At 34.8% G+C, this 26969-nt stretch overlaps 1 protein-coding gene across 1 annotated transcript; it reads left to right on the top strand.

Annotated features, from left to right (window-relative positions):
- Positions 1-2578: 2578 nt before the first annotated feature.
- On the top strand, positions 2579-3403 carry LOC145676646 (uncharacterized). The gene has a single exon (XM_081747484.1). It carries the CDS (start codon positions 2579-2581, stop codon positions 3401-3403), a length of 825 nt encoding a protein of 274 aa, XP_081603610.1.
- The last annotated feature ends 23566 nt before the right edge of the window (positions 3404-26969 follow it).

Below are 26969 nucleotides of genomic sequence, written 5' to 3'. Positions count from 1 at the left end.
TTCTGTTTTAACCCATAGGGGTAGCATCATATTTTACTACAGAATGTCTATTAGATTGTATATTAATGCACATATATATTAGTTTTGTGAAATTTCTCCTCCTTATAGTAGAAACCCAAAAGTCCATATCCATAAGAATCTATATTTATGACGTCATCAAAAATATAATTCTTAAAATCTCGGTTCCTTTTTTAGATATTGACATGCAGTTTTCAGTATTCGACACATCTGATTGAATTGTTTAAGGTAGCCGAAAGAAATTAGTAAATGAAGTATTCTTTTTATAAAAACTATAGTGGGGTTCTGTTTTAACCCATAGGGGTAGCATCATATTTTACTACAGAATGTCTATTAGATTGTATATTACAGCACATATATTAGTTTTGTGAAATTTCTCCTCCTTATAGTAGAAACCCAAAAGTCCATATCCATAAGAATCTATATTTATGACGTCATCAAAAATATAATTCTTAAAATCTCGGTTCCTTTTTTAGATATTGACATGCAGTTTTCAGTATTCGACACATCTGATTGAATTGTTTAAGGTAGCCGAAAGAAATTAGTAAATGAAGTATTCTTTTTATAAAAACTATAGTGGGGTTCTGTTTTAACCCATAGGGGTAGCATCATATTTTACTACAGAATGTCTATTAGATTGTATATTAATGCAAATATATTAGTTTTGTGAAATTTCTCCTCCTTATAGTAGAAACCCAAAAATCCATATCCATAAGTATCTATATATGTATGACGTCATCAAAAATACTATCCTTAAAATCTCGGTTAGTTTCTTAGATATTGACCTACAGTTTTCGGTATTTGACCCAGCTGAGAGTTGTGTTTAAGCTAGCCGAAGGAAATTGAAAACTGAAGTAGATGTGGGGGTTTCACAAACCCCATGGTACCCCTAAACCCCATTAGTATGTGTTTTTTTTATGGATTATGAATGTTCTTGGTATTATTGTTAGGCCTGAATAATTAATTTTTCAAAACTGTAACTTTTAGCATGTGAACCCCACTAACCTATGATGCCAGTTATTTATTTCCCTATATTTCGGTAACAGTTAGGTGTACTGACTTGGTATTTTCGTTAAACACATCTATGTAATGTTCTTTAAAAGCATGTTAAGCCGTGTTTTGCTAGTGTTTAGAAATGGATGTTTTACGACCCCATGGTACCCCTAAAACCCCACAGCTGTTTGTGTTTGTTTTGGATTTAAACGTCTTTTGAGATTGTTATTAGGAATGTGTTTAGTTTTTCGAAATTTTTCCATCTAGTACGCAAACCCCACACATCTATGGTATCACTGTTTATTTCCCCATATTTCGGTAACCAAGAGGTGTAGCGAAATGTGGTTTTCGATTATGTAGTATTTGTAACGTTCTCTGAAAGATTTCGTAGACATATGTTTCAAAACATTTAAAAATTTATACATTTGGTACCCCATGATACCCCCGAACCCCATTGGGGTACCTACCAAATTTTGCATAATAATACATTTTCAATTGTTATTACGCCTGAATAAGTACTTTTTCGAAATTCATCGTTGTTCTACCCGAAACCCAAAAGTCCATACCCGACCCGAATCGTAATAGTTTGTTTGATTTATTGATAAATAGTAGTGTATATAACAAATAACTCTTGTTTATCGAATATTCTACTTTTTAGTTTTTGGCACGTAGCCTACTATATATTTTTCTACTAGCCTACTATATTTAAAGTACTCCTTTATATTTTATTGACTGAGCGGCACGCTGAAGCAACATAAGTAGAAACGTAGAAAATAGGAAATGGCACTACCTAAGCATAATATACTTAAAAAGATCGAAATATTTACAAGTGAATAAAACGAGTGACGATCAATCAGAAGTAATCATGTTCATCTGCTTTGGATATATTGGAGTAAACGTTCTCTTCCTCCTCCTCCTCCCCCTTCTTCTTCTTCTTATTATTATTATTATTACAGTATAACTTGTATGAAACTGAATGTGTTGGATTCAACATTTTCTTACGTTTGGGTCAGATTTCCGTTTTGCACAAATTTGGGAAGAAATAAAATTAACCATTGGGACTTCCGATATAGATAAATTTTCGCCTTATTTAAGTTTTGATTAATACAAATTTCACTGTATATGAAAATAATTTGTTTTACTCTTATGTTATGTGGAGTTCAAGAAACTAGTGGAAAATATTAACTATAGGAGCATTTTATATATGATGCCGTATAGATGGCAGAAAAGAAATAATGTTTCCGGTACATAAAGTTTCAGCTTCATGTTTGATGTAATTTGTAACTAACTTACAGGTTATTTTGTAATAATTAGTTATTTCCTGGAAATTAATATTTAAATACAAATTGCACGAATTGTGAAGTTTATGTGAACTACTTTAAAACAAACTGTTACATTTACAGTATCCTGGTAGTATATAATTTCTGTTGTTTAAATCTTGTCTCTGTTCCTGTTGTTGAGAGTGCATGCCAATTTTTGGTGATTGATTTCAGGCAGCAGTTTGGTTTTTCAACAAACTCATACTATGTTAAACAAAAAAGAACAGATGAAGCAGTGGTGAAAGCCAATGATTACAACAGAAAAGAACGACGAGGGCATATGGCCCGAACTGGTAAACTTGACAAAGGACAACTTTCTTAGCATATTCAATTCTGAAGAGTTCGCAATTAAATTTCTGCAGAAATACCAGTTAGTTCATCGTCCAGAAGATGAGTACAGGGAGGAGTTCACCTGCTTTGTGTGCCACAGTCACTTACGGGTCATAAATCAGAAAGATCTGAAATTGGGTTGGGGCTTTCGCTGCTCGAACCAAGGATGCAGATCACGAAATTGTTCAGAATGTAAGCGTCTCAAGCGAAAGTGCAAACCACCATGTGGACAGCGATACTCCCCTCTTCACAACACAGTTTTTGAGAACACCCATTTGAAATTTACGGAGATTCTTCATCTCATTTACATTTGGCTACAAGGAGACGAATCACGACGAATGGATGCTTTTGAAAGAACTAACGTTACCCCACGTGTTATTTCAGAGTGGACAAAAGTGTTCCGAGAAATATGTCATTATGCTGTCGGTAAGCGGCGAAAACTCACAGGAGAAATCGAGATGGATGAATGTCATCTGTATACTCGTAAAAATCATCAAGGCCGGAAACTGAGAGGAGATTCTCTGTGGGCCGTTGGTGCTGTTGAAAAAGACACTGGATACTGCTTCGTGGAAATTACAGAAACGAGAAATGCAGAAATCCTGGAGCAAATAATCCGTGATAATATTGAAGAAGGATCAACAGTGACAACAGATCATTGGTCTGGATATAATAATATATCCAAAAATTGTAATGTTAACCACAAAAGAGTTAATCATTCACAGTGCTTTAAAAAATTAATGTAAAAATCACGAGGGAAGGGGATTCATATAAGTCCGACCTTGTAAAAGTAACAACAAATCACTGCGAAAATATGTGCGGGAAAATGAGACCTCACATCAAATGTGTTCGCGTATACAGAAATAAAGAAGGAGAGCTCATCGAATTCGCATCCACGTATTGCGATCAATATGTGTACTTCCAGAATATTCTCAGGCCTTTCAAATACAATCATAAAGGCTATACATTAAAAGATTGGCGGCGAATGTTTCAACAGTTCTTGATCGACATTCGGAACGTTTACCCTGGCATTGGTGGAGTGCGATATGAACACCCTAAAGATGTAGAAGAAGAACTTGATGTCTATTTGGTCGAGGAGCCTCGTCGACACAACCCTTCCTTACTTGAGATGGATCTTTCTGAAGCACATTTAGAGTCACTAGGAACGCAAGTACAACGTAAGGAGGTGACATTCTCTGAAACACTAGCCAAGCCAGATCAACATTCATCTTCCCAGCCATTGGGTCAGTTTCTGGAAGAGCTGAACACCCGATCTCGTGATGCTCTCACATGGATACGCTTTCATCACGCAGCTGAAGATCTCAATGCTTTTCTCCCAACTCTTCATTGGGTTAGTGAAGTTTTCCAAACTGTTCAACATCAAGAACAGATCTGTGGCTGGCAAATTCCACCAAATCATCCCTCAAGAGATACACATCATATGCAGCGACAGTCTCAGTTGGCTTTCTTACTTAGTGATTTCACAATTCCACATATAAATGGTTTGGGTAACTGTTTGTTCAACGCAATTAGCTTTGCTCTCTTTGGTCATGAGTTTTACGCCTATTTTTTACGACTCTACACCGTCAAATATATGTGGGAAAATCGAAACTGGATACTCACTCCTCGAGCAGATCGTCAAGATGAACTTCAACGCGTCCAATTCTTTATTGACAACGAAGGAGATCTCCTAAACTATATATATCATAGCTCTGAGGTAGTTACTAACGAAAATATGAATGAAGGAGGTATAGCTCGAGAAGGCTGGGGAGCAAATATCCATATGGCCATTCTGGCAAGAGCACTTTGCAGACCAATACACTGTTATAGTCCGAGTAGAAGAACAGGATTACCAGCAATTGATCAATGTCAAACTATTCAAGAAAAAGTAGAAGAATTATTTAGATGCGGGAACCGATATACACTTGATGTTAACAATGAACATGAGCCCTTAAGAATTTGGGTTCTTGACGCACATATTGAACCTCTAATCAAGATTCGAGAAGATTTGAATCCTCATTTTCTTGAGTTGTAAACATTTTGAGACTGGTACTTACTATACATTAAACCTAGCCTATATAGTGTAATTTGTTATTCTGTATATTATATCTATGTTGTACCTGCATGCCATTCATCTAATTAAAATGCATAAATTTAGAATACAGAGAGGATGTATGAGCATTTAAACAAGTGCCATTCGTAATTTTCAAATCTATATGTAGGAACATGTGAAGCAACCTATCAAGAACCGCAAAATTATCATTAGTTTACAAAGTGACTGAATGTCTTGCATTAAAAACTGTTGACTCAACGAAAGTTAATACCCATACCCTAAACAAACAACATGCCCGAAAGTAGAATAAATACACGATTGAGTCACAAATTGCTAATCCTAGAATGCCTGTAGTTGTTCAAAAAATCTAAATCAAAAGCAATAATACAGTACTCTGGTAGTGATATACAACAACAACAACAATAACAATAATAATAATAATAACTTTGAGCCTCCCGAGGAGTTATGGTACTTTCAGATATGTTGCTTTGTTCACAGTATAATTTCAGTCGACGACTACTCAAAATGTGTCAATTTAAAAAGACATAAAGAGGCACTTTGTTCACAACTAGCAGCCTCTAGTTATAGCTCCGAAAATTGAAAAAAAAAATCCCCAAATGTTAAAAAAAAAACTCAAAATTAATTCACTTGCGATCCTCGGTCTATGTAGGCAAAAATGTTCCAAATTAGTTGTAGAATAAACCCTCTAATTAATACATCGAATTTCCAGTTACTCTGCATACGAACAGTGAAACCTTTTATGAATCAGAAACAGGAAAAGAACTTCTTTCAAATATTATGCTGAAAATCATCTCCATTATGTCATATTAAATTTCAAATTTGCAAGTATTCAACTTCAAAAGTCTTATCGACAGAGAGTATTGGAATCAATATTCATCGTAGTGTAATTTACGATAATCAAGAAGAAAAAACAAATAAAAAAAACAGTGTGAACCAGTTTGCTACCCTGGTGACTTCAAATTCGAATATCTCGAGTTCTGAAATTCGAATCGTCAAACTTCCTTCAAATTCATGTATCTCGTGGTCTAATTTACTAGATTCATGAAACAAACAGTGTGAACCAGTTTGCTACCCTGGTGACTTTAAATTCAAATATCTCGAGTTCCGAAATTCGAAACGTCAAAATTCCTTCAGATTCAGAATTTACTAGATTCATGAAAAACCAGTGTGAACCAGTTTGCTTCCCTGCAGCCTATTTTTCACTAAAATTGATTATATTGTTGTTCAATATATTACGATAGATCTAGCAAGTATGATAAATAAAACAAAATTGCAATACTCCAATTATGGTGAAGAAAATATAAATGTGACGGTAATAACAAAAATTTACAAGTGTTTCTGAGAAATGAATAATTTCTCTGAAATAGATCATGTTCCAGCGCTGTCGTATACTGACAGGTATCGTAAAACTGTGTTTTATTATCTGATGTAATTTTGCTTGAAGAAATAAAAAAATATTTGAAAACATAACTCATTTTTCCCCTAATCTAATATCGGCCCAAAGAGCTTTGACTGAATTTATGAAGTAGCGTACACCTTGTTTCCTCCTATTATCTGCGGGGGGAGGGGAGGGTCAGTAAAGCAAGTCGTAGAAGGTGTAATAAGTCCGAAACAAGAAAGAATCGAGTCGAGCAGAAACAGTAAGAAGTAGGCCTATAGTAGGAACAAAATGCAGCACAACGAATTGCAACATGCTTCTGTGCACATGATGGACTTTTATTAAAAAAAAAAAAAAGAAACATAGCATAGAATGGTTGTTTATTCACATTCGAGAGCCAGAATTTATTATCTAAGTTTGTCCAATTTTATTCAGTTGGAAAGAATTTTAAATCAAGACAGTAAATATATTAACACATGAAGATTTCAGCAAATATAAATAATATCTTTCTGAATGAAGTAAGGTAAATAATAACGTTCTAAGTCCACTGGTCTAATAACTAACGCCTGCGCCTTCGGAGGAATGGGTCCAGCGTTCCTTCGAATTTCCGAAATTTCTACTTTTGTGTAAATTTAGCCTAATTTTAGGAATTTTATGAATAGCAAGAGAAGGCATCAAGTATCAATAGTGATTGGAAAGAACTATGCTGCTGCAGCTATGGTGTTATCAAGAATTTTTGATCATAGAATCTACAATCAGCAGCCTGCAACACTGACAGAAGACGCATATTTCACAGGAAATTGTCAGAAATTGTCAATTCATTATTGTGTGACTGTGGCTGTATGAGGGAATGTGCAGCAACATTGGAAGAATGGAAATCGTGCCCTTCGCCTACGTTCAATTGAGAAAGAACTTAAAGGACTTTTAAATGAATCTGACATAGAAGGTAGTGAGCTCGAATATAGCAAGGTGGAAATAACCCTGTCAGATTTGGACGCAAAAGACAGTGATTTGAACATTTTATCTCCTAAAGCAAATGGAAGGAGTGGAACGTTTCTTGCAATGAATCCCTTGTAATATTCATGATGTTGTAGTGATATTAACCCTGTCAGATTTGGAAGCAAAAGACAGTGATTTGAACATTTTATCTCCTAAAGCAAATGGAAGAATTGGTACGTTTCTTACAATGAATCCCTTGTAATATTCATGATGTTGTAGTGATATTAACCCTGTCAGATTTGGACGCAAAAGACAGTGATTTGAACATTTTATCTCCTAAAGCAAATGGAAGCAGTGAAACGTTTCTTGCAATGAATCCCTTGTAATATTCATGATGTTGTAGTGATATTAACCTGTCAGATTTGGAAGCAAAAGACAGTGATTTGAACATTTTATCTCCTAAAGCAAATGGAAGAATTGGTACGTTTCTTACAATGAATCCCTTGTAATATTCATGATGTTGTAGTGATATTAACCCTGTCAGATTTGGAAGCAAAAGACAGTGATTTGAACATTTTATCTCCTAAAGCAAATGGAAGAATTGGTACGTTTCTTACAATGAATCCCTTGTAATATTCATGATGTTGTAGTGATATTAACCCTGTCAGATTTGGAAGCAAAAGACAGTGATTTGAACATTTTATCTCCTAAAGCAAACGGAAGCAGTCATACGTTTCTTACAATGAATCCCTTGTAATATTCATGATGTTGTAGTGATATTAACCTGTCAGATTTGGAAGCAAAAGACAGTGATTTGAACATTTTATCTCCTAAAGCAAATGGAAGCATTGGTACATTTCTTGCAATGAATCCCTTGTAATATTCATGATGTTGTAGTGATATTAACCCTGTCAGATTTGGAAGCAAAAGACAGTGATTTGAACATTTTATCTCCTAAAGCAAATGGAAGCATTGGTACATTTCTTGCAATGAATCTCTTGTACTATTCATGATGTTGTAGTGATATTAACCCTGTCAGATTTGGAAGCAAAAGACAGTGATTTGAACATTTTATCTCCTAAAGCAAACGGAAGCAGTCATACGTTTCTTACAATGAATCCCTTGTAATATTCATGATGTTGTAGTGATATTAACCTGTCAGATTTGGAAGCAAAAGACAGTGATTTGAACATTTTATCTCCTAAAGCAAATGGAAGCATTGGTACATTTCTTGCAATGAATCCCTTGTAATATTCACGATGTTTTAGTGATATTAACCCTGTCAGATTTGGAAGCAAAAGACAGTGATTTGAACATTTTATCTCCTAAAGCAAATGGAAGCATTGGTACATTTCTTGCAATGAATCCCTTGTAATATTCATGATGTTGTAGTGATATTAACCCTGTCAGATTTGGAAGCAAAAGACAGTGATTTGAACATTTTATCTGCTAAAGCAAATGGAAGCATTGGTACATTTCTTGCAATGAATCCCTTGTAATATTCATGATGTTGTAGTGATATTAACCCTGTCAGATTTGGAAGCAAAAGACAGTGATTTGAACATTTTATCTCCTAAAGCAAATGGAAGCATTGGTACATTTCTTGCAATGAATCCCTTGTAATATTCATGATGTTGTAGTGATATTAACCCTGTCAGATTTGGAAGCAAAAGGCAGTGATTTGAACATTTTATCTCCTAAAGCAAATGGAAGCATTGGTACATTTCTTGAATGAATCCCTTGTACTATTCATGATGTTGTAGTGATATTAACCCTGTCAGATTTGGAAGCAAAAGACAGTGATTTGAACATTTTATCTCCTAAAGCAAACGGAAGCAGTCATACGTTTCTTACAATGAATCCCTTGTAATATTCATGATGTTGTAGTGATATTAACCTGTCAGATTTGGAAGCAAAAGACAGTGATTTGAACATTTTATCTCCTAAAGCAAATGGAAGCATTGGTACATTTCTTGCAATGAATCCCTTGTAATATTCATGATGTTGTAGTGATATTAACCCTGTCAGATTTGGAAGCAAAAGACAGTGATTTGAACATTTTATCTCCTAAAGCAAATGGAAGCATTGGTACATTTCTTGCAATGAATCCCTTGTAATATTCATGATGTTGTAGTGATATTAACCCTGTCAGATTTGGAAGCAAAAGACAGTGATTTGAACATTTTATCTCCTAAAGCAAATGGAAGCATTGGTACATTTCTTGCAATGAATCCCTTGTAATATTCATGATGTTGTAGTGATATTAACCCTGTCAGATTTGGAAGCAAAAGACAGTGATTTGAACATTTTATCTCCTAAAGCAAATGGAAGCATTGGTACATTTCTTACAATGAATCCCTTGTAATATTCATGATGTTGTAGTGATATTAACCCTGTCAAATTTGGAAGCAAAAGGCAGTGATTTGAACATTTTATCTCCTAAAGCAAATGGAAGCATTGGTACATTTCTTGCAATGAATCCCTTGTACTATTCATGATGTTGTAGTGATATTAACCCTGTCAGATTTGGAAGCAAAAGACAGTGATTTGAACATTTTATCTCCTAAAGCAAACGGAAGCAGTCATACGTTTCTTGCAATGAATCCCTTGTAATATTCATGATGTTGTAGTGATATTAACCCTGTCAGATTTGGAAGCAAAAGACAGTGATTTGAACATTTTATCTCCTAAAGCAAATGGAAGCATTGGTACATTTCTTGCAATGAATCCCTTGTAATATTCATGATGTTGTAGTGATATTAACCCTGTCAGATTTGGAAGCAAAAGACAGTGATTTGAATATTTTATCTCCTAAAGCAAATGGAAGCATTGGTACATTTCTTGCAATGAATCCCTTGTAATATTCATGATGTTGTAGTGGTATTAGTTTACAGAACTGACAGACAAGTCGAAGCTTGTTTGCTTACGATTTACATGTTCATTCCATCGGTTCAGAAAACTGACGTTGTGCTACTAGAGAAATTATAACTTATGTTGAGTTGGCAACACTGCTTCTCTGCTGACATCCGCTATAGTGTCTAATGAATGTCCCTCACACTGTTTATATTTTCGTGGAAACAAAACTTGAAAGAATTTCGCCATTTCAAGGATAACCGGGATGGAATTATAAAAGATTAATCCTGAATTCTTTGAAATACTGAAGTATACTCCACTCTTCCCCATTCCAGCCCACTTTACTGCATCACCACCAAAATGCTTTTAGAAGTCAGCATAGTACGAATACTACACTGTACTAAGTCGATATTGATCTGTTTGTCAGTTTTTTTCTGCACAAACAAATAAAATGTTGTAAAACCTGTCAACTTGGCCACCTGCTTATCTCGGTCTGTTTCGTTTATCCTATGTTGATAATGATAAATTTACCTGCGTATCTTGGCCACGCGAATACGTTTTGTTATTTTTCTTAACTCTTTCGTATTCCCTATGAGAGCCAATTGTTCAGTACTTGTTACTGGAGACATAAAAGCATAGATTCTCACGATTTATTCTTTCAGGTCAATGGCCAGAACACTACCCTGACAAAGGGTGGTGAAGGAAGATGTGTATAAGAAAAAGCACGTACAGGAATTCAGGAAATGGTTGTACGTATTTGTTTACCCTGTCTGTTTTGGTAAAATCATTAGCTATATTGGCTCGCTTCATCAGTAGGGAGCTTTAGTAATTTCGGAAAATTCTCAAAGGTTAAAACTAACCATCTCAATTGTCATTTATTGGCACCTGCTGCTTGTTGAAAGGTAGCGGAGATTTTGAGATATGAATTCCCTTAAGATTTTCTCAAAACGTCTTTCACTCCAACGGTAACACTTGTAGTTCATTAACAAGAGGTAGTTACTACAAAATTAAAATTTTCATATGTAAAAAAAGAATGAAAGACATACGTCTACAATGAACCATCATGAATAAATTTGTTATTAATAACTGGTTTGCTACTTTTCGAAAGGTATCTACAGAAAATATTTGTCACTGCCGAAAAAATCATAAACTGCATATAAATTATTGAATTTATAATTTTGCTTTTTTGTTTTCAATATGAATAACTCCGTATGCTACAATAACAATTTCAATACACTGCATATGGTTGTTTGTGTGATTGTGTTTTCCATCCGAATAATTCAGTGTACCAGACTAGTTTTCAGGAAGAAAAAGGTACATATATTAAATATACTGTAGTAAATATTTTTAGTACTGTGTTGAGTTGAGTGTGAGTTTAACGTCCCGTTCACCAGTGAGGCTATATGAGACGTCGATCTACTGATTAACGTGTAATCCGAATCACAGGAGTTTCCGCCGGGAATCGAACCCGGATCTCCCACGCCAAAGGCGCGTACGCTAACCGCTTAACCACGAAGGAGCTTTTTTCTAGTACTGTGTATTGTTATGAGTACTCTATATACATTATTTAAAAGTAGCTGTCGTGGTATTGATTATTAAAATTTTACAAACAAATAATACTAGAAATCCTATTCTAAAAATACACCAATCACTTGTTCTGTAAGTTGGCCACTTTTCAATGGAACGGATGGTGGCCAACATAAACAGGTTTCACTGTAAATAGATATTAATTACTTACATAAATAAAAAAAATGGTAGCTTAAACAATAACACACATATAGTTAGCAACACTATACTTAGGAACCAATTAATAATAAAGAATATAACTGTATGATGTGTTTGACATCCCAAGTTATTATGATACAAGATAAATTATTTTCCATGAGAAATAATGATCTTAATGCTGTGGGCCTCAGAGGTGTTCCATGTAACCCAAAAATACCTTTGTGTTCCTAGGGTTAAAATTTGTAAAATTCCCCCTAAAATGATACTAAAATTACAGAAAAATCGAGATCTCATGGAGGGGCCCCGAACCCCCAGGACCTAAATGCATACACCCCTGGTACTGACCACGTATCATTCTGTTGAACGTTATTATCTGGCGTGATAAGCCACTCATAGAATGAAAGCTACAATTATTATAGCAAATGTCTGCTAAAATACACGTATGGAACACCTGCAGTTTAGAAATTGTGATTAGCCTACGTTGTATATTGGTATCATTGACGGTGTTGATGTTGTTTGTTTACTATCTGACTGACCAGTAACGAACAAAGTAGGCTCATAAAACACCTGCTTTCCTGTACTTCCATTCTGAGAGCAGCCGGTCTCGATTCTGCTTGTGTTCACTTTTCACAAACCGTGTCCAGCACATCTTCCTTGCAGAATTGATTCTGTTTGTACTCGGGATTGTTGTCTGATAAATGAGTTCTGGGCTCCGTACTCGATTCCCCATGCTTGCTCTGATTGGCTGGAATCGATTCCGAATTTCTTTGGTCACATTCACCATTGAGTGTCATGCATCTCGAGAACTCCAGCAACTCGCTTGGCGAGTGGTAAACAGTGAGAGTGAACTTCAGTTAGCCTCGTTTGCTTGCGTGTTGCAAAGGGAGAGATTCAGTACACAGAAACAAGATGCAAATAGATGTGAAAAGGAGGATACACAATGAAACATATAACTATGCATAAGAGTGGGCAATATAAAAAGCTACTTCTAGATCGTGTTGCTCTTCATGAAAAAGACAAAGACATACTGTATTTTAAAAAATAAAACCCTAACCTAACCCTATATATACACATACGTATATATACTTAGAATGCTACCTACTTAAAATTCTTATTACTTAACGTAAATACAAATTGTTTGCCACTTAAATATTGTTAGATAAATTTATGACGAACACACGCCTGCAAAGAACAATGTATACCCATGCTAAAAAAAAAAAAACTTTAAAACTATATTTAACTATATGCAGAATTCTTCATTTTTTATTTTTTTTCTGTTATACATATGTATATCAATATTTACTAGCTGTGCTTGCAAACACCCCGTAGTACACAAGAAAAAGGTTATGAAATATATAATGCTAGTTCATGGTTTGCACAATTGTTAATACGGATGTAGGGTTCCTTACTTCCCTTCTGACCACACATTAAATGGTGCTGAATCTGTATCATGAGGTAATTGGGGATCTATCTGAATTGAGAGGTATCACGATGGAACGACTACGCATCTCCCAGTTGAGCAAGAGGAAACCTTATTATAACAGATCTGCATGAACTGCGAAAGAGTGTTTAGTACTTCTCTCTACCTGTTAGCAAATTTCATAATTTCTCCATAATGGGTAGGTAGGAGCAGGACGACTGGGGAGAGTCCAACAGCTCTTTTCAAGCCCGAGTTCACAAAAATATGAGATACTATAAGTAAAAGTGTGTCTAGGGATATATGGTTCTCGACACGTTCGTCTAGTGTACCTTAAATTCTGTCGTAGAAAGGATGGGTTTCGGACTAGAACAATGGAAATACTCCCTTTTTCAATTAAAGAATATGCAATTTTTTAAACAAAAATAGAAGAAAGATAAACGAAGGGAAAGAAAGTAAATTACAGAACGTTTAAAATAACTTGTGACAGCGGAATGCTGATGCATGATATCTGATAGCTTTGACAAATTATTACATCAATATTGTATGTTTCAAATTACAAATTACAAGTTTCAATAGTTACAATAGTTAGTCAATAGTTACAATAGTATTCCAAATAAGGCTTACCAGCAACATTTACACTAAGTTTTAGATTAAAATTACTTTAGAAGAATTAAGACTGAAAGTCAATTAATATTGAGAGTTCTCCACTACATTCTTGCCTTAGTTGCTCCGAGGCTGCCTGCCAAACACAACAAATCATTTTAAAATAGAAACATATTTACCTATAAAAACTGACTTTAAGCTTGGTTGACAACTTCGCTATACAGTGCCATGTGGATAGCACTGGCTGTCATTGGACTGCATTACAATTTCAGGATTTGGTCGTTTTATTTTCTTCGAACCCGTCATTGCTGACGTATGTGCTGGCGTAATGTATTCTTCAATTTCCTAGAATATACCCCTGTATTATAGGTAACTTATACATGTCGATGAGAGGAAGAAAGATACTACAAGAGTAATACGCCTTTGCTTATCCGGAATCAGTTTTCTTCAACAATCAAAAGAATTTGGTTCCCAAAGGCGGAAAAATATGAACTTTCGGTAGATGGTATACAGGTAACCAAGAAAGTTCTGCCGCTTTTGTAGGGCTCAGCATACAATTGGCCCTCACACCATAAGTTGAATCCGAATGGAGATAAGGCTCAGGTCAATTGTTGGTGTGTTTATATTCAACATACTACCTGGTTGTAGCAGTTCAGTTACACCGGGAACTTGCTTAAGGACAGAGTGAACATGGGACCTCCACAGAGCGTCATAAGGGCATGTATGATGTTCAATCTCGGGGCGAAAGATATACTAGGCTTTTCTGATGGTGTCGTGATTACACGGACATTGCAGTGATGGTTTACTAGGTTTAAGGACGGTGACGAAATACTCGAAGACGCACCACGTGCCCGGCGACCAACACATATGCAAAATGATCTTCGGGCAGCAATTGAGGCGAACAGTGGCCACACATGTGACTAACTGGGACTACAATTTAGTGTAAGTGGACAAACCATTCGGAAGCAAGTCCATCATCTTGAGAAGTACTACAAGGTGGGTCGATAGTTCCCACATGATTTGACTCCGGGCCAAAAGACAATGCGAGCAGACACCTGTGTTTATTTGCTGTGTCCGAGGAAGGAGCGATTTCTGGACATGGTGTTGAGATGTGATGAGGAGTGGGTCTTGTATGAATCTCCATGACACCACCATCATTCATTAGCATCCTAAGAATCGATTCCAAAACAGCCGAAACCAGCACGGCAGCAGAAGAAGGTGTTCAAATGTTTGTAATTTTGAAAAATGACTAGTTGTGGGAAAGGTAAGAGAAAGAGAAAGGTTTTAACTGAAATAAAGGAATGAGCACTAGCTTGATAGATCCAATGAGGCTGGGGTCGTAATGGTCATCTGGAACGATGAATGTCTTTCTCTGGAGGAGCCGGAATAAGCTGGAGACAGTCAACATCTGGATCTCTATCCTGTTGATCTGCAAGGGGCGTCGATAATGCGTCTTTACGATGATATTCTCCTACACCTTCATTCCATTAGTCTCAACTTAAGCTTGATGTACTTGCGGTGATGAACCAAGAGAATGGTACTTCTGACTTATGGAGCTGGTTATTCTCCAACGGTGCGATCTTCTTTTCTCGTCGGTCCTGCACCTATCTTAACCGTCTGTGGAATACCTTTTATTGTTGTGTCCCCGTGGTTTTGTTCGGCTGAAAAATAATGACTTAGGAGTTCAATGAATCGGGCTATGCTTGAAGGTATGCGGAAAGGTAATGAGGAAACTAGTCGAGTTTATTAACAAATATGCGTTTACAAATGCTGTCTGAGAATGTACAATCTTGATCAAAGTTTTCTTCCGATGAATTTTCAAAAGTTCATGATTCTGTCGTTGATAATGCAATTTAATACAATTTAATAATGAAATTTAGCGAATTAAGTTAGGAGTTTACACAATTATCTCATAGTCACTTCACATCTAAGACAGAGCTACTTCACACCCCCTCCTCGAAACTGGAAATACACGAAAATTTCAATTTTCTGTTGTACAAAAAAGAATATTGAAGAAATTCCAAAAAAATGTTTGTTGAAGATAAAACAGTTCTTTGTATATCATATTGTTTATTTGAATTAATCATTCGTCCCAAACTGCTGAGTATGTATTTCCGAGACAGTTTATGTAGTTCACTAGGTGATCGTGAATATGTAACAACAGCGCTCTGGGAAGATGGAAAGTCAGAAAAAGAAAAATAAACATTAGTGCTTGCATAATATCGTTGTGAGTGACATCTGTTTTAAAATGTTAGGGTGGAGTTCCGTTAGTGTTCAGGGAAGGGAAATTAAACGTAGGAAGAATAATGAATTCAATTATCACTAATATAGATTATCAAAACTTACATACGTATAATGAAAGAAATCATAATCAAATGAATAAATATTTGATGAATGTGGTATAATCTAACGTAGATCTCTCTCTCTCTCTCTCTCTCTCTCTCTATATATATATATATATATATATATATATATATATACCACAATTATCAAATATTTATTTATTTATTTGATTATGATATTTTATATATATATATATATATATATATATATATATATATATATATATATATATATATATATGTGTGTGTGTGTGTGTGTGTGTATGTTCCTCTAATGCTGAAAATAAAACTTCAATATCAAACGTGACTAATACGCGAGAAGAAAAAACAATGTTGTAATACTATCTACCTAACGAAAGAAAGCAAAGTTAGACTGCACAAGAAGGGTACTGATTTCAGTTTGCGAAAAATGAGCTTTAGGTTATTCAGGCCTAAAGCATCCGTAGACTGGAAAAGAATTCCAAAACATGGTTATAGCCCCATATACTGGCTGTAATTAAACTATATGAAATCAGCACAACAGAAGTATTCACCACATACAACCTACAACCCTAACTAACATATTAATTCTTTTTATCTTCATCTTCTTTCTTCTTAAATCTTGTCCTTTTCGGGCATCGAATGCTGGACATCAATCATGGCAACGAATCCTAGATATCTAAAAGGATGAAGTATGGTTCTTGCAATCTTGACTTCAATCTTCTATCTTCTCAATTTATCCACTGAAATATCTATCCATATGCGTGTCGTGAATTTTCTTCATTCTTCACATACTCACATTTCAAAAAAATAATAAGAAAATTTTTGAATCATACGTTGTCCAATGGGAAAGAATATTACAAGTATTGAAGATTCCAACGTGTTCCAAAATTCGAAGTACTCCAAGTTTCAAAGTGTTCATCATCCATCTACAAGGTGTTCCTATCCACAATCCAATCTTCAAGAAAAGTAATCTACATGGATGTTATGTGCGGACAGACTGACTAACAGGTTCTTCATCAATGGGAAAATATAAGCGGAGTAATCGCTGATAAATGTCCCAATTTTCTCTATCATAAATACAAAATACGACACGGTCTATGTCATCTAGGTGTTCCTCTAAAAATATTCTTGTTGTAGCCAAGGCAATTTTGGCAGCTTCTAACTTCGGAAATTTAAATGCTCCAATCGATACGTTGAGTAGTACAATTGTAGAAAGATCATTCATTCTCCAACATCACTTTGAAACAATTTTTATCTCTCGTAAAATCTTCTTGTCTGAATTTCGTAGTCCGTATGTCATAATTACATAATTAACTGGTAAACCATAACCATTGGCAATCTTCGCTTCTCCTGCCTTCAATGATGATATAGTCAAACATTCTTCAAAAAATTCAGACCCATCTGCATCTTGAATGGCTTTATCTGCACCACCCAAAGGAGTTAAGGTTTCATTAGTCGGATCTATTAAGACATCTGCTTTTATATACACTATAGACCTTTATAAATACTAATCTTCTGATTGATGGCAGTATTACAAGCAAATTTCGGTGTTTCTTCTGTGGAATTATCTCCTATAGTTACCCACGTTCGTAGATTTTCGGCAATCACATCCTTAATATGAAGAGAAGAGATGAAAACTTTTTCTTCCAAACATTGTTTCCTGGGGTTGAAAATATCTTCAGTTGGGGTCCTTGATGGTCTTCGCGTCTCGTTTTCTTTTTCATCGTATGGTCTTCCGTGCAGACGTTGATAGGCATCTCTTCGTCATTGTCTTCAAGGTGGTCTTCCTCTTTCGGGTTTTCCTTCTCATAAAACTTCTTCAATCTCTGGACTGCTATACTGTCTATCTTATAAGATCCTCGGGCGGTCTTATACTTAACAAAATACGAATTTGGATTTTCCACTGGTTCAATTATGCCTGGACCAATAAACTTTCCGCTTTGGCGTAACATTTCTTCCTTGTAGTATCCAATATCCAAACTTTTTCTCCTTTAAAAACAGGTTTCGTATGTCTCTTGTCAAAAAATTTTGTCGCCCTTTTATGACGTTTATAAAAATTTTCTTTCTTTTCTATCTCTAGTTTCTTGTAATTGCTGTAAACGAATAGGATTTTCTTCGTATTGACACGGGGTATTTAATATTGCCTGATGAGGTAACCTAGGTTTGAAGCCCAAAAGACATTCAAATGGTGAAATTTGAGACGATAAATTCTTGGTGACGTTAAGCGAAAAAACTATGGGTTGTAATAAGTCAATCCATTCTCCTAAATCCTTGTCACATAAAGCTGATTTTAATCGTTGTTTTATGTTCATAATACTAATTTCACAAACACCATTACTATAATGCCCATGTACATTTACAAAACGCATGTTAGCACCAATCATAGCACATAATTCTTTAAATAGTCCACTAGTGAATAAACTGCCTTTGTCTAAGACAATTTCATAGAAAATTCAAAATTTTAAAATTACTTTATGATAAAGAAATGAAGACAAAGAACTTGCTGTAACATCAGGAAGGAAATCTTCAATTATGTATTTGTCTACTACTACTACCAAATATTTGTGATTTAACATATTATTGGGGTAATAATTCCCAGCTACATCTATGTGGACGCGTTAGAAGGGGGGAACTTAAGGATAAGTAAGCAATGTACCATACGGAGAACCAATTTTCGATTTCTATACTTGATAAGTCGTACATTCTCGACACTTCTGATATATATATTTCTTCATGTTGAGAAAATACACTGCTTTTACTAACATATCATAGGTTTTAGAGTGACCAGAATGAGATGATCCCAATGCAGACGTATGACAACCATGAAAAACTTTATAACGCAAAGAAGTAGGAACTGCAACCAAAAATTTTATACCTTGAGTAGTTTTCTGTTTTCTATACAAAATTCCATCCCTAATAGATTAATAGATAGGTAATAGAGAAATATCACGCTTGGTGTGCTATTTTAGGATTTCTATTTTCTTTCTGTTCCAACCAAGAAAAAAATATTTTTAAAACGCATCTTTAATCTCTTCTGTTGCCAGATTTGGTTCATCTAAAATTGAAAATGAATTTGTGTTCTGAGTAAAAAAAAATTCGGATCTTCTTGATTCTTTTCCTCATCTTCCAAATTTCTAGTGGGGTTAGAAAAACGTGAAATGGCATCTGCCTCTATGCTACTGGAGCCACTAATGTGTGAAATAGTGAAATTATACGATTCAATTTCACTCAACCATCTGGAAATTTTACTTACATTCTTTGTTTGCTTCAAATAAAGTAAACTATGACAATCTGTCTTCAAATAAAAATGACATCCCAAAAGAAAATACATAAATGAACGTAAAGAATACAACAATGCTAGTACTTCAAGCTGGTATGTGTGTATTTTTCTCTCACTAGGAGACGTTGCACGACTACAATAACTAATAGAAACTAGATTTGTGTCGTCAGGTGAATTTTAAGATTGTTTGATTAGTCCAGAAAGAGCGACCTTGCTAGCATCAAAATAGACATACAGAGAATAATCAGGCTTATATCTCAATAAACGTGCTGAAATTATGGCTTGTTTGATATTTGAATGCTGTCTACTGTGCTTCCTTCCAGCAAAAAGGAGTGTCTTATTTCAACAAAGAAAGTAACGCTCCTGCCAATTGACTGAAATTAGGTAAATATGAACGAACAAACGAAGCCAATCTTCAAAAACTTTTAACTTGTTTCTTTGTTTTCAGACGTTGATAGTTGGAAATTGAGTTAATTATTCGTTTCGAAATAGACAAATCATCTTTACTAACAGTGTGACCTAAAACATCTAATGAAAAATATCCCAATTTTGTTTTTTTCTGGGGAAAGCTTTAAAGCAGTTTCTTTTATTCTTTGAAGCAACATACGAGTTAACTCAGAATTTCATGAAAAGCTATCACTAGACCAAAAATAATCGTCAATATAAGCAAATATTTTATCTTGTGGGAGACCTTCTAAAGTGAGTTTTACTAATCTATTCATACCAGTAGTAGATGTCTTAATACCCTGAGGCAGAAAATGAAAATGGTGCGATCCGAGGTTCGAAATCGAAATAGTTGTAATAGGTTTTGATTCTTCAGTGAGGGGAATATTAAAACATGCTCCGAAAACATCGCTGGAACATAAATATTTCCGTCCTGTCAAATTAGTCAAAATATCCTGGATAGGAGGAACCGGAAAACTGTCAGGAACCATTTTTTATTTATGTATCACCCATCTTCTATTAATCGATATTGTCCATTCTTATTCTTAACAAGCATTACCGGAGAATTGAACGGACTAATACTACGATCAAAGATCTTACTTTTCAATAAAATATCTACTTGTTTTTGGATCTCATCCCGTAGATGATATGGGATTGCAAATTGGGGCCGATTGGCCGGAATGTTGTCTACTAATTCAATTTTATGCTTATATACTTTAGCACAACCGAATCATTCCAATCAAATTCATTCCAAGAAAAACTAGAATAAAATTCCTCTACTAAGCCATATAATTACTCCTGTTGATGTGGCAAAAATTCAGGGTTAATATTTACACGATATTTATCATAACTTTCAGGTAAAGACTTTGTATCTAGTGCATTGACTTGATGAACCTTATTAGTGTTATTTTGTTTCTTGAAGTTGGTATCATTGATAACATATTCGGCAGAACTCAAAACAAAATCTTTTTACAAGTAAAGTTTAATTTTGGTAGGATTAATCACATAAATTACTGGATGAATTTCGCCTACAACTGATTTACGCACAAAAATTTCTGCCTGCGAATCTATTACTATAGGGACTAGTAAATTACGAGTACCTGCAAGATCATTTAATTTTAAATGCAATTTGAACACTTGAATTTGGAGGTAAACAACAGAGCGAGCTACTAAAAATTGAGGTTTATGTAATTTCGCTATATGGTTAAAAATTTCATCAAAAGATACGTATGGCGGTGATTCAACTCTTGGAGGAATACCAAATTTAACAAAACTAAAAGGATTCTTATTGTGATAAACCATCACAAGATGATTTATCGAGAAATCTTGGCTAATTATGCTATTATACAGAAAATCTTTATACACTCGAAAAGGATCCGTAAAATACTGTCCTCCTAATTTAAATTTCACTAAAGCGATTTCATCACTTTCTTGAGAATTTCCAGTGACGCCACGAATAAAAGTCGTTCCTTTGAGTATTTTATACTTATTACTTAAACTATTACCAGAAATTATGCTGATAGTGCTGCCTGAATCCAATAGAAATAAATGAGGCTTATTATCAATATATACATTAACATGAGGCAAATTAACTTCATATTGAATAGGAACATAATATCGCTTACTATTCCTAATATTATTACACATTATTGTCTGCTTTATTCCTATTATTCGACTTTACATTCTCATTTACATTGACTGCATCGACAGAAGCAAGAGGCTGTATATGAGAGGAAGCGAAGAATGCATGAACTGGATTACTTTGTTCCAAACGCGAACGCTCATAAGATTGTATACACACAGATTTTCCTTTGTGTGCGTGAGAAACTTTTGCGAGCGCAGTTCGTTGCACGAGATCTTGTAATTGGACTTTGATATCGTCTAACTGAACTATCAAGGTATTTTTTTTTCTTCAGGCTGACTTAGTTTCATTTACGTTGTAAGTATTAACTTTTAAAGTATTTTCTTTTTGCTGTATAGCATTATTACCAACAGGATGTATATTGTATTCGACTGTTATTGCCAAGGACTTCGATTGCTGGCTACGCATGCTGACAAGAAAATTAACTCTTTCCTCTTAACCTAAGGACTTTGCTAACTTAATAACAGTCTTATATGATTTTCTTATGACTACAGAATAGAACGAAGGCAATAACCTATCATTTATAAAGTTAATTGGTTCGGTCAACGATATCTTCGGATTATACTCTAGTATTAATTTCCTCTTATGAAAAATGTAATATAAGACAGGTTCAGAATCTGACTGTTTCCCATTCCTCATTTCTTGCTCTAAAGCTTGCGAAACTATATTATCTTCATAAGCCTCTATTAATTTATTCTTAATCGGAACATACATGAGATTATCATATTCTGCAGTCGATTGTAAAGCTAGCAAAAAACACAGCCCCATTTTCTAAACAATATGGCAACAAATGTCGTTTCTGTACATCAGGTAGGTTATGAAGGACAGAAAAATCCTAAAAATGAGTAAAAATGACTGAACTGACTTGTTCAATTTGCCAGAAAATCTGGGGAATTCTACTAAACGACCTAAGGAAGAAGATGTAACACTAGTATTTTCCATTATTGCTATCTTGAAAATCACACTTATAATAATTATTTTACACTAATATGTATACATATCCAACACCAAAATGTAAATAACACTTCTTATATACTAACAGAAAGATAAACAAAATATAATAACTTGGCAAAATTTTCTCTTCTCACCCACTTAATCAATCAACTAACAAACAATAAAACAAAAATTACTCAAACTGAGCAAATGCACAAACGTAGCGAGAGCGGGCGGGTGGGCTAAAAGTTACTCTAACCAATTTCACTCAAAATGCTTCGCTTTATCTTTTAAAATCCCTAAAGTACCTCACTTATCTATCGAAACAGTTAACTATCGAAAAATATTTAGAAATTTGAGATTGCTACAACGGCGTAATCCTCACAGCATCTCCATCATGTGACGGTGCTGTGCCATGGGTTGTAGCTCAGAATACTTATCAAATGAATGCAACAAAATGGGGATGAAACTGATGCACAACACGGTACTTAACTGTAAAATTGTGGTTCAATTTAAATAAAATTCAAATGTTTGTAATTTTAAAAAATGACTAGTTGTGGGAAAGGTAAGAGAAAGAGAAAGGTTTTAACTGAGATAAAGGAATGAACACTAGCCTGCTAGATCCAACGAGATTGGCGTCGTCCTAGTCATCTGGAACGATGAATGTCTTTCTCTGGAGGAGCCGGAATAAGCTGGAAACAGTCAACATCTGGATCTCTATCTTGTTGATCTGCAAGGGGTGTCGATGATGCGTCTTTACGATTATGTTCTCCTTCACCTTCATTGCACTAGTCTCAACTTAAGCTTGAGGTATTTGTGGTGATAAACCAACAGAATGGTACTCTTGACTTATGGAACTGGTTGCTCTCCAACGGTGCGATCTGTTTCTCTCGTCGGTTCTGCACCTATCTTAACCTTGTGTCGAATACCTCTTATTGTTGTGTCCCCCGTGGTTTTGTTCGGCTAAAGAATGATGACTTAGGAGTTCTATGAATCGAGAAGTGTTAGGCTATGCTTGAAGGTATGCGGAAAGGTAATGAGGAAACTAGTCGAGTTTATTAACAAATATGCGTTTACAAAAGCTGTCTGAGAATGTACAATCTTGATCAAAGTTTTCTTCCGATGAATTTTCAAAAGTTCATGATTCTGTCGTTGATAATGCATTTTAATAAAAATAATGGAATTTAGCGAATTAAGTCAGGAGTTTACACAATTATCTCATGGTCACTTCACATCTAAGACACAGCAACTTCACAATATTGAATTTAATGTGTTTTGAAATTTATAATGAAATAATGTGATAGCATAATAGTTTAAGATAATGTTTGTATACTATAAGTATTGATTTTTGTGGTAATGACTGAAGGTATTTTAAGTAGAAGTAGAAAAACATTAAAATATATTGAAAAATGAAAATGAAATGAAATCTTTGAGTTTTACGTCCCACGGTTATGCCGGTTAGGCTAAAGGAGACGGTGATGATGAGTAATGAATGAAAATGGTGGAATGAAGAAAGTGGGAGGAAACGGGAGAACCCCGAGAAAACCCACGCACACGGTGTTTGTCCACCACAAAATTTACTTGGCTGGGGCTGGGATCGAACCCGGGACCCCAAGCACCAGAGGTGAACGCTCTACCACTGAGCCACCGCGGCCCTTAAAATATATTGATATTATAATAGAAAATATTAATAAATTACTAACTTCGCCGCGAGAAACCAAAAATATCAGAATTCCGAAATTGAAGAATTTAAAGTAGAAAGTGAAGAATTTAAAGTAGAAAGTCAAGGTAAAGTAGAAAGCAATATGAGTCAGAGTGAGAGTACATCGCAGTAGCAAAAAATAGCCCTTACAGTGTTTTCCGATTATGGTGGGCTACGTAGGTTTGATTTTGAAAATGATAAGTACATAGTGTCATTTTTGGAAGAATTTGACGATGCCTGCGATATTGCGGGTTACGACGAAAGCAAAAGAAAAGCGTTAATACCATCTGGTTTTAAAGGGATTGGTCGCCAGTGGGTGATTTTTTTTAAAAGAAAAAGCATTGATGCTACGCCATTGCAATTTTGAAAAAGGAACTTATTGATTAATTTACAGGATCAAGTTTTAATGTACACACAGAAGAAACGATACGATATAGGTTGGAAAAAGAAGACGAGCTAGTCATTAATTTCGCCTACGACATCTTAACGTTAGCCGAAAGACTAGATGTGAATATGACTGACAAGAAGAAGATAGGTCTTATAGCATCCGGTTTGTTACTTTATTACATTGATAAGGTCGAAACTAAATAATATGCTAATTTAGAGGAATTTTTGAATGATTTACAGAAATTAGAAAAGAATAAGGTGAAAATAGTTAGAAGACAAAATCGTACAAATATTGAACCAAAGGAAACATAAATGTTAAGTAAATTAGGAAAGCAAGAAAGTGAGGAGGACTCAGACAGACGAAATAGTAGCAAGGATTTCCAAAAAGAAGGAGAAAAAACAGATTAAGCAAGAACCAGTTAGTTTAGCCCAAATAACCCACTTAAAAAATAAATGAGAAGAACTACAGGTAACATAAACTAGCTCAAAAAACGATAACATCCAAGGGTCAAAAGACAAACAAGGTAGAAATCAGAATCAATATAATAACAATAAAGGGAATGGTAAGACTAACAATAGAAGACAATTTAGAGGCAGACAGTTTAGAAAACAAGGAAACAGAAGTTATAATCCAAATAATACCGGAAATAATTTTGGGGATAGGAATTTCAGACCAAGAGGAAAGTAGAAAATTTCAGAGGGGAAGATATTTTAGAGGAAATAGATCAAGATATAATAATTATCAATTTCAGCCATGTCACGGACAGAATTTTTACATATCATGTTTTAATCATCAACAGTTTAGTTCATGTTATGGAAATTCGAATGGTCAGACGTTTGCAAATAGTCAATTAAATTCGAATGCGAAGCCGTTTGTTACAAACAATATGTATCAAACGAACCAGTGTTCAAGTAATGGTTCTTTAAACTAAGTTCTACAGTAGATTCAGAGACACATTTACTGAGGAAAAAGTGAAAAGATGTAGAGAAATTCTAGCCTCTATCTTTTGTGAAAGCAATATGGTCCTTCTACCTATTAACGTATTTCGAATAGTAGTAAAAGCTGTTATTGACTCTGTGTCACAGATTTCAATTATTTCTAGTGAACTAGTACCACCCTATGCTAGAATAATAAATAAGGAGACCAGAATAAAAGGAATAACTCAGAATTTACTTACAACAGACAAAATTGCAATAATAAAATTTAATATCGCTAGAAAGAACTTTCATCACACATTTCGTATAATCAAGGATATTCCAAATGAGTTATTAATGGGGAACGATTTTGTTAGTACACAAAGAGCGAAAATTAATTACGGAAGAGAAATAATTAGTATACAAAGGTTTGGCCAACCACAATTAGAACTGCGTAAGTCCAGAGGACCAGTAAGGAATTTGATGTATGGTGACAATCTCGATGAACCCACGAGTGTGTCAAGTAAGACTGCAAATATTTTAAAACCTGTTTAGCTCCTGTTTTCATTACGCTGCGAAAGTGTTTTTGGTCTAAATTACCTGACTATTCCAGTAAAATTTAAAAACGTTTGATCCGGAAATGAAATGATGTTAGAACCTGGTTTAGAACTTCAAATAAAGAAAGGAATTATTTTTCGTCGGACTTTAATTAGGAAAATGGATGATGTCATTCAGGTAACGAACTTTACATAAGAAAAAGTTCTTTTAAAGGAAGGTACTATTTTAGGAAAAGCGAAAACTTGAATCTCAAGAAAAGATTTATAGGATCAGGGGCTCCCGGATGAAGAAATTGAGGAAATAATTAATGCAAGAAAAGAGCTTGATAAATCTCGGTTAGCAATTAGAGGCAAAGCGGAACCCGTAGTCAGGATAAGCTAGAGTACATTTGATTTTAGTTTGCGGATGGTTTTGTTTGGAACAAGAAAACAATAGGAAAAGTTAAAAATTATGAACATCATATTCAGTTTAAAAATAAAAGTACCGGTACCTTTTCATAGACCACAATACAAAGTTCCAGCTGCTCTTCGACCTCTAGTGCGTGAACCAATAAATATTTCATTAGATCAACAGATCATTAAGAGAGTTGAGAGCCATTTAACAACCAAATACTTTTTATTCAAAAGCCTGACGGATTTCTGAGATGCTGTTTGGATTCGAGAACGCTTAATAGGTTTGCTAAGTTTCATACAATATCTTTGCCACCTATACGTCTAATATTAACAACGATGAGTAGACATAAATGGTTTTCAGTGTTAGATTTAAAGTCGGCCTCTTTCACAATTCCAATATTTCCTGAATAAAAACCATACACAGCCTTTAACATTCCAAATCTAGGAAGTTTCCAATTTCAGCGACTCCCTCAGGGATTTGTATCAGCAGGTGCAATATATTCTAGAATTGTGGCTATGACAATAGCGAATGCACATTCAGAAAATGTAAACTTTTGCATGGATGATATTTCTGTATGGTCAAATTCCAAGGAGCATATGGTCAATATACTGAATGGAATTTTCGTACGACTTCGTTCTTCAGGTCTTAGTTATCAGTAGAAAAATGCACATTTATCCAAGAAAAAGTTTTAGCGCTTGGCCACGTTGTTTCGAACAGTGGATATCAAATAAGTGAGAAAATG

This window comes from Thermobia domestica, unplaced genomic scaffold (assembly GCF_964235325.1).
Source record: "Thermobia domestica unplaced genomic scaffold, izTheDome1.hap1.1 HAP1_SCAFFOLD_263, whole genome shotgun sequence".
NCBI classification, from domain to species: domain Eukaryota; kingdom Metazoa; phylum Arthropoda; class Insecta; order Zygentoma; family Lepismatidae; genus Thermobia; species Thermobia domestica.
The sequence above is the reverse complement of the archived record's forward strand: the minus strand, read 5'-3'. Positions and strand labels throughout refer to the sequence as shown.